Genomic DNA, 9455 nt, shown 5'->3' with positions numbered 1-9455 from the left:
GAGGGAGGGAGGGAGGGAGGGAAAAAAAGTCTGGGTGGCACCGAAGCTCACGCATGTAGTCCCACACTCAGGGCTGATGTAGGAGTGCTGTGAGGCAGGCCACCCTGAGGTACATGATGAAACAGTGAGACTAAAACCCAGATCTTTACAGAAAAGCAGTGCTGCCCTGTCTCTAACGCCATAGCTTCTGGCTGGGATCCACCAGCACAAACAAACCCACCCTCACGTCTCTGGCCGGGCAGTGGTGGCGCACACTTTTAATCCCAGCACTTGGGAGGCAGAGGCAGGTGGATTTCTGAGTTCGAGGCCAGCCTGGTCTACAGAGTGATTTCCAGGACAGCCCGGGCGATACAGAGAAACCTTGTCTCGAAAAACCAAAAAAAAAAAAAAAAAAGAGCTAACCATAGAGATGGGTCTACTGGCTGATGCCTGAAATCTCAGAATTTAGGGGGCAGAGGTAAAAGGAAGAGATGTCAAGGCCAGCACAGGCCCCATGAGAAAGGAGGAAAAAGGAGGAGAACGGAGTTAAGCTTAGAGAGGCTGTGTCGCCTCTCAGTGGCTATTTTAATTAGAAAGCAGTGAACTTGGGCAAGAGAAAGCCCCAAACCACACGCACGCGGGTGATGAGCTGATTGCCGTTGCTTATTAAGAGTCTGAGTTGGTAAAACGGCATTCATAGCTTTGAAGTATGGAAGGCTCTATCTAATCTGTGCTTCCATTAAAATGAACTCCCTCTCGGTGTCTGCTCTTGGAATTAAACAGCGTGCATTGTGCTTTCAGAACACCGGTGCCTTAGATTATTAAACTTTGGAGAAAGACTGCAGGAATGGGCCTTAGTATTATAGGGGGTTAAAGAAGTCCACACGGAGACCTCCCAATTTATGTCAAGACTGTGTTTTCAAAGGTAGTTTTCCTTCTTACTGTACTTTTTCCAACAAAGCTAGTGAGGTTTTAAGTACATTGTACTGTTTGCTGGAGGCTACACTTGTGTCAGGGGAGGGTTGTTATTTCATCAGGTCTCATACGAATCCCCCACCAGGAAAGAAGGGTTACACTAGTGGGATCCCAAGATGTACTGTCTCTTGGGGAGACAAGAGGAGAAACTGACACTCACAGATTGAGGTCTGTCTTCTGCAGCACCTGCTCTGGAGGCAGCCTCCAGATACATTATTCTAGACTGAAAAGGGATTCAGCTTTGTCTGAAAATCAGGGACTTGGTGTGGTGGTGCACGGCTTTAATCCCAACATTCAGATAGAGGTAGTGGCAGACAAGTCTCTGTGAGTTCAAGGCCAGCATGGTGGTGAGTTCCAGAACAGCTGGGGCAAGGTGGGAGGTGATACAGACATCAAGAGGGTATGGAGGTGGCTTAGTGGGTAAGGTGCCTGCTTTGTAAACACAAAGACCTGAGCTCAGATGGTCAACATCACAGAAGGCAAATGTCTAATCCCAACACTGCAGGGCAGACACAGGAGATCCCGGGTTCTGAGTCAGCCAGTTTAGTGAGTTAGTAAGCTCCGGGTTCAGAGAGAGACACTGGCTCACCAAACAAAAGTGGGAACAAATAAGGCTGATGACAGAGAACGACATCCACCATTATTCTTTAGCCTCCAGAATAACACGTGCAGGCAAGCACACAGGCACCTCACATCACCCGGAGACTGTCACACAGCTTGAGGCAGTTTCTCTTGCCCACTACTCTGCCAGGTACTAATACCGAATTGCAGTGTTTCAGGAATTAAACACTTTCCAAAGTGGGTGTAGATACATACCCATAATCCCAGCACTCACAAGGCTGACACAGGAACATCCTGGAAATTCAAGGTCAGCCTGGGCTACATTGTGAGAACCTGTCTTAAATAAATAAATAAATAAATAAATAAACAAACAAACAAACAAACACACACACACACAGCAAACAACAACAAGCCCACACCACTCCCAGAATGCCCAGGTAATCAGTGCCCACTACTTCTGCTGTCTCTATAGCATTTCAGTGTGAGACTTTAGATTAGAATTTGATTTTACTGTCAAGTTTGAAGACCTGTGAACAGTACTTAGTATAAACATTGCAACTTTCTCTTTCACTCATTTATTTGCAGATTCATTTTTTGGCTCATCCATGTTGTAGCCCAGGCTGGCCTTGAGCTGCATAGCAAAGGATAGCCTTGCCTGAACTCCTAATCCTCCTGACCCTACCTTCTGAGTGCAGATTACAGGTATGTGCTGCCATACCTGGTTTCTTACCATTTTTTTTTTTCACTTTTAAAGCAACAGTTTGCCAGGCAGTAGTGGTGCACGCCTTTAATCCCAGCACTTGGGAGGCAGAGGCAGGCGGATTTATGAGTTCAAAGCCAGCCTGGTCTACAGAGTGAGTTCCAGGACAGCCAGAGCTACACAGAAAAACCCTGTCTCGAAAAAAAAAAAAAAAAAAAGCAACAGTCATTTTATTCACTAATTGATCTAGCATCTTTCTATGAATTATTTTCCTAAAGAAACAAAGGATCTTGATGAAAATATATTGTTTAAAATCCTCAAAGAATTAAAAAAAATATTTTTTTAAAAGAGAAAGAAAAAGAAAAGGTTTTCAAGAGAAGTACAGAGAAAGCTAGACCCTGTATCTTCCTAGAAAGTTTTGCTAACACGAATGCAAGCTTGCTGTTACTTGTAAAGATCCCGCCAGCTAACTGTGCCCTTGAGTCAATGGGTATTTGTTTTTGGATGTCACTAGACAGCCAGAGATTTGCCCATAGGTTCCTGTTGGTGGCATGTGGTTACGACACAGTAGGCAGAGGGGCATGTTGTTCCCACTTACCTACCGAGCGGCAGCTCGTCAGAGAGGAGGGAAGGCAGCTTCACAATGCAACATGGTGCCCAGCCTGGGAACCCGTAGGTAGATGTGTGCGCCACTGTCCTCTTAAGACATAGGTAACAGTACACGCAGTCGTGACCGCTATTCTCAAGGGGCATTGTTATAGCTGACTGGGAGCGTCCGCTTGTAGTGCTAAGGCTGCCCCTACCTTCATGGCTCACCCTGGACCCTTGACTACTTAGTGATGCTCATGGCCATGTTAGCTGTCATCTAGAAAGCTGGAAGCCCTTTGCCTTGTGCTAGAGAAGAACCAGCTAGCCCACTGTACCCGTCTGTACATCCCGGTGTGGAGGGGAGCGTCATCAGAACACACAGCTGAAGGTGACATCAATATGTGTTAATAAATAAGTAAATCCAAAAAATAAAAACAAAGAAATAAAATAATGAAAGATCCAACCATCCCAGCAGAGTGGGAGGGCCCCAGCAGTAGTGAGTAGACTGGCACACCCCAGGAAGCCTTTGTGAAGATCCCTGGGAAGGGACCCTGCGAGCACCTAGGGAGTGGGAGTGCAGACCATCAGCTGTCCTTGTAAATTGTTTTCCAGTTTTAGTTGAGGAACTTGTTTCACTTTTGAGATAGGAGCTCACATAGCCCAGGCTGCCCTTGAACTCACTTTGCAGCTGCCCTTGAACACCTTACCTCACCCCAACCCCCACCGTCTGGATTGCAGACATGAGTCATCACACCTAGCTTGGTTTTTGTTTTTTCTTTCTTTTTCTTGTTTTGTTTTGTTTTGTTTTGTTTTGTTTTGTTTTGTTTTGTTTTGTTTCGAGACAGGGTTTCTCTGTGTAGCTCTGGCTGTCCTGGAACTCACTCTGTAGACCAGGCTGGCCTCGAACTCAGAAATCCGCCTGCCTCTGCCTCCCAAGTGCTGGGATTAAAGGCGTGTGCCACCACTGCCCGGCGGTTTTTGTTTTTTCATGTGTTTTATTTTTTAGGAATGAACTGATTTTTTTTGTTTTTGTTTTGTTTTTCAAGACAGGGCATACACATTACCTGGCTGGAATTAGCAATCGTGTGTGTGTGTGTGTGTGTGTGTGTGTGTGTGTGTGTGTGTGTGTGAAACCTACCTAAAACTAAAAGTTTTTTAATCTAAAAGAAGAAAGAAAACAATTTCTAAGCTCTGGCCCATAGGCCACTTAGTGCCATCAGTCTTGATGAAAGAGTGTTCCTGGGCTAAGATGGCTCAGTTGCTGTAGGCACCTGTTCTTAAGCCTCATGACTTGCATTTGATCCCCAGAACTAACGTGGTAGAGGGAAAAGACTAACCCCCAAAAGTTGTCCTCTGACCTACACACACACACACACACACACACACACACACACACAAAATGTAAATATATTCTGAAAACATAACCCAATGCAAGTAATAGCAACAACCATTATTGGCCCTGTAGTGCTGAAGGCTGCTGAGCCTTTCTCTTTCACGGTTTACTCTTCTAGGATATGTTAGCCCAAAGCTGACAGATGTACCCCCCACCCACCTAAAACTTTTTTGAAATGGCTCTGACATAATTTCTCCTGCAGGGACTTGGACCCCACTGGATACTCCCCTCAGAATCTTTTTTCTCAGGCTTCTGGAGCCATGAAGCATGGGTATAGGTTTATACATGAAACTTTCTATGAGTACTTCTCTTCCGTGACTAAAAGATTATTTAATATAGCCCATAGTGACTCATCACTCCTGGAATAAGACCGGTCACAGGTGCTGTCAGCATGTAGAAATCGAGGGAGGGTCCATCCAGCGAGCAGACTGTTAGAGTGTGGCCAGCCAGGTGTGTGCTGGCTGACAGCTTCAAATCCTGAGCTAGAAAGATGGCTCAGGAGTTAAGAATGTGGCCCCCAGCACCAATGTCCCCATCTCTGGTAGTTCGTAACTGCCTGGAGCTGCATTTGCAGGGGAGTGTGGGGACTCTAGACTCTGGCCTCCCTCAGGCACCAGCAAGCATGTGTCATACCTATACCAGGCACGTAGTTCTTAAAAATAAGTCTTAAAAAGGAACTTTAATGTCAAAGCTGCCTGAGGTCTTAGTCCTCTCAGCAACCAACAAGAAATAGCCCTGCTCAGAAGGCAGAGATGGGTGATCTCTGTGTGACTCTGGGGCCAGCCTGGTCTACATAGTGAGTTGTAGGCTACCAGAGTTACATGGAGAAAGAGTTCATGTTAGAAAGAGAAAGAGAAGGAAGGAGGAAGAAAAGAAAAGGAAGGAAAGAAAAGAAAGATGATGATGATCTAGGCAAACTCAGAAAGTGTAGGGGCAGTATTTGGAAGCCCTGGGTAGTCTGAGACAAGAGTTCGGATGAGCGTGCCTCATCTCAAGTGCCTCAGAACAGCTCTATTTTGAATTTGAGATATTTTACTCAGATTATAGGATATTTACATACATGGAAGGAAATTCACCCAAGCTTTATATTTATTTTATTTATACACACATAAAAAATGGAAGATAATGTCATACAATATTTCTGGTAACTTTCTCGTGAGCAGATTTGTAGTAGTAAAATTTTCCACTTTGAATATCATGCCACAAAAAAGCACAGTAGATTTTTTTTTCAGATTTGGGACTTATTTTGTGTTTCCTGATTAGGGGCGCTCAGCTGCAATACGTGGCTACATGACAGTGTCTGGCCAGGCTGGGACACACAACGAGCAAGTACAGCTTATGTGGAAGTCCTTTAGTCATTCATCCCCAGTTGTCTTCTGTCATTCACAAGTGCCACACTGATGACACAGAGTAGACGGTTCCGTTGGTAATGGCAGGCGTTCTCAGGGGCTGCAGCCTGGCGCACGTCAGTACTGGGACAGGAAGTCATTCTCGGCTATAGTACAGAATTAAGGCCAAACTGGGCTACATGAGAAACTGTCTCAGTTAATTAATTAATTAGTTAATTAATGAGCCATGTAGCTTCTTTCCCCTTCCCTAGTTAGACTTGGATATAAATATTTTTAATCATATAATGTATAAAGGAATTTCATACTTTTTGTAGATTCACAATTCTGGGTTATTGCCCAAGCCTTCGAGCCTTTGTGCCATGGGGTGCCATGGGTCTGAAGGGCCCTGGAAGCCTCTTGGCTCAGTTTGCCTCGGAGCCTGGGCAGGATTCAGTGCCTGTGGAGTCTTAGCTCTCTCTGAGGACTAGCTTTGACAGGACTCAAGAGATCCCAAGAGATGGGGAAACTTTCTGCCAATCATTCGTTAGGTTGGTTTCTTTCTTTCTCTCTTTCTTTTTCTTTTCTTTTTTTTTTGTTTGTTTTTTGTTTTTGTTTTTTTCGAGACAGGGTTTCTCTGTGTAGCCCTGGCTATCCTGGCACTCACTCTGTAGACCAGGCTGGCCTCGAACTCAGAAATCCACCTGCCTCTGCCTCCCAAGTGCTGGGATTAAAGGCATACTCTACCACCGACTGGCTTTCTTTTTCTTTCTGTGTGTCTGTCTGTCTGTCTTTCCTTTCCTTCCTTCTTTCCTCCCATTTTTCATTATTATTTGTTTATTTTTGTTGTTATTGTTTTTTGTTGTTATTTTGATTTTTATTTGTTGGAACAGGGTTTCTTTGTGTAGTCCTGGCTGTCCTAGAACTCCCTCTGTAGACCAGGCTGGCCTCAAACTCAGAGATTCTCCTACCTTTGCCTCCTGAGTGCTGGGATTAAAGGAGTGTTACACTACCACCTAGCTGTTCTGTGCCATTTTGAGGTCCACCATAGTAACGACATAGAATTCACCTAGAAACCTCAGGATTGGCCAAGTGAGAATGAAGCCACTGAGTCAAGTGTATAGCATCTCTAAGATGTCAATAATAACTCACCTGACTAAGTGACAGTTTTGACAGGTGACAGTGCTGAGACCTTAATGAAGCAGTGACATCCTTATATGAGGATGACATGGACTGTAAGACTAACACGAGATTCAGTTCTACCTAGACATTATATTTCTGTGAATATGACATGATACCCAGACCCATTGAACTCTGAGTATTGACCAAAGTTCTGCGTTTGTGGAGAGAACTGTGACAACTGGACAGCTCTACCAGTGAGTTATTTAGATGATACATACTTTACTGTTAAGCCATATTACTCAAATGACAATAGGATACTATATTTTTCTTACTGTAAAATATTGCCTAAACCAAGCATGGTAGCAAAGACCATTAATCTCAGCACTCAGGAAGCCAAGTCAGACAAATCTCTGTGAGTTCAAGACCACCCTAGTCTACATATCAAGCTCTATGCCAGCCAGGGTTACATAGTCTAAAGAAAGAAAAAAATGTTTTAAATCCAAACATAATGGTGCATACCAACAATCTCAACCCTCAGGAGACAAATGTAGGAGAGTTCCGATAAATTCAAGACCATCCTGGTCTATATATCAAGTTCCAGATCAGCCAGGGCTATATAGTAACCCTTCCTCAAAATAAATCAACCAAAAAAATTGTCTATAAAAATTTTATTGAAGTTTTAAAATTAGGTCTTCTGATAAGCACAGACATAAGGTAGCAGTTTTAATATTGATTTAATCTGCTTAGCACTGGGTCAAGCTGGACTGTTCTTGTTTGCAGGGAGCAGCTGCAGAGGACGGCCGATTAAAGCGAGGTGACCAGATCCTAGCTGTCAATGTTGAGACCCTGGAAGGCAGTATACCCATGAGCAAGCTGTCTCCGTTCTAAAGCAGCAGAGAGGAACTGTGGCCGAGAGCCACCGGTCCTGATCATGACACAGTTTTTAATAAGACTACAGCAGGATTCTGTGGCTTCCAGTTGGGATGAAAAGTTGCCTCGGCTAAAACTCAGCGTCATCGTTGGCTCCGATTCTGTTTGCACAAACCGGAGCTGCTGTCTCTGCTTCCTACTCACATCCCTCATCCCCACAGAGGCTTAACTCAAGCTCCCGTGGTTTCATCTAATGAGTAGAAACAAAGGTTTAGCTTGTCATCTTAACTCGTGATTTACTTATGCTAATTTGCCTCTTCAAATAAACCAGAAAACATTAGCAGTGTAATTAACTTCCTCGCAATGAACTATTGATACTCTGCCGCTGGGAATCACTGCAGACTGTGCTGTGTGACTCAGTCAAGTAGACTTCACGTCCCTGTCTCCAGATAGATCTGTGTGTTCGCCGCTGGCGATTGATTCTACGGAGTCCATTTACAAACTCTGTAATCTACTCAGCATCCTAATAGGTTTTGTTTCTGAGTTTGACAAGCGCACACACTGATGAGCAAGTGCGCCTTGGTCTCCATAGGAACAAGTAACCCTCAAGCTTGATTGAGTTCTAGCCAGGCTAGCTCACATTGCTAACTGGGAGTGATGGGGCATCGTAGCAGGTCGGAATCACCCGTTCCCAACCCCGACCCTGACCCCGACCCCGAGTAGACTGCAGGCAAAGGAGGTGGAAACCCTGGACCACACAGTAGAGATAAGTTTGAGCGGCCTCAGCCTTACTGGAAATGAGTTACAAGTTTGGTTTGCCTTTCCTTCACCTTTGTACCAGACTGCAAAATGGCTCAGCCTGAAACAGCTATGTGCAGCACTTGAACATAAAAGCAACTGAGCAAATGCCCTGGGAATCAGACATAGAAGTGCTTATCTTGAGTTTCCCAGTCTCTGCTTCCTATTGGTTGAAGTTCTATAGCTAAGAAAGCAACTGTGGCCAAGAAAGAGCATAAGAGTGCTTTTAGAGAGAAATAGGCTGGGAAGGAAGAGGCTCATCACTGAGCTCTGTGAATCCTCTCCTGAAAACAAAGGAGAGTACCACGAAGGGTGAGTGCAGAGTCAACTATAGATGTGGTTTAGCGTTATGTAACTATAACTCGATGCTGCAGATTGTTCAGTAATTACCTGGAATTTAATGGGCCCTAATTTAAAACATTATTTAGTTAGAATTGTAACTGAGAGTCCTTTGAGTAGATGCACTCACGGAGTGCATTAATGCTTGCTGAGATAGTGTTGTGACTATTCTAAAGTGCAGAATGCCTCAATTTTATGTTGACAGTATTTCAATGACTAGTATTAGGTTTTGTGAGATTCTGTAGGGTTTCTAGAATTTATAATATATCCAAGATTTATGGTTTCGTTAGGATCTCATCTCCCAGTTCATGAGAAGCCACCAACCTCAGTGTCCTGTGTAAATGGTACCTGCAAAAAGACCTCAAGCAGCAGAGACCAAATGAAGCCCAAATGAAACTGCACCTTAAAACATAAAGTTAGCGGCTTTAATGCTGTCTAAGTGGGATCCCCCTGCTTAGTTTTGATGGAATGTCGTTAAATACACATTTTGAAATAACATGGTGTTGTTGTGTCTTTATTTATACATCATCCGCTTAGGGAATCCCACTAGAAGTCTATTAATGAAGTAATTGTGATACTTTATGCATCAAGTTCCTCAGGGACCCTGCCTCTTTCCAAGACCAGTGAGTAATCGCTGTGTCCAAAACAGTGTGATCCCATCAGAGCTTCCTACACACCAAGAACGCATAACTTACAAACGTAGTTTTCTTAAAATTACACATACTACTTTTTGGCCCTTTAACTCTAGTATTAATATTGTTAGAGTTAGCCCAAGAGGTAAGTGAACTAGAAACCTAGAACTTCA

The 9455-nt window shown here is 44.1% G+C and overlaps 1 protein-coding gene across 2 annotated transcripts in view; it reads left to right on the top strand.

Annotated features, from left to right (window-relative positions):
* The window catches only part of Patj (PATJ crumbs cell polarity complex component), a 299188-nt gene extending 290040 nt beyond the window's left edge, over positions 1–9148 (top strand). For both annotated transcript variants that reach the window (XM_028778758.1, XM_028778759.1), the window contains one exon: positions 7424–9148. In XM_028778758.1, coding sequence (XP_028634591.1) covers positions 7424–7451 — 28 coding nt within the window. In that variant the 3' untranslated portion in view covers positions 7452–9148. The remainder of the gene's footprint in view (positions 1–7423) is intronic.
* Positions 9149–9455: the final 307 nt, after the last annotated feature.

Source organism: Grammomys surdaster, unplaced genomic scaffold, assembly GCF_004785775.1.
Source record: "Grammomys surdaster isolate TR1022 unplaced genomic scaffold, NIH_TR_1.0 341, whole genome shotgun sequence".
NCBI lineage: Eukaryota > Metazoa > Chordata > Mammalia > Rodentia > Muridae > Grammomys > Grammomys surdaster.
The sequence above is the reverse complement of the archived record's forward strand: the minus strand, read 5'-3'. Positions and strand labels throughout refer to the sequence as shown.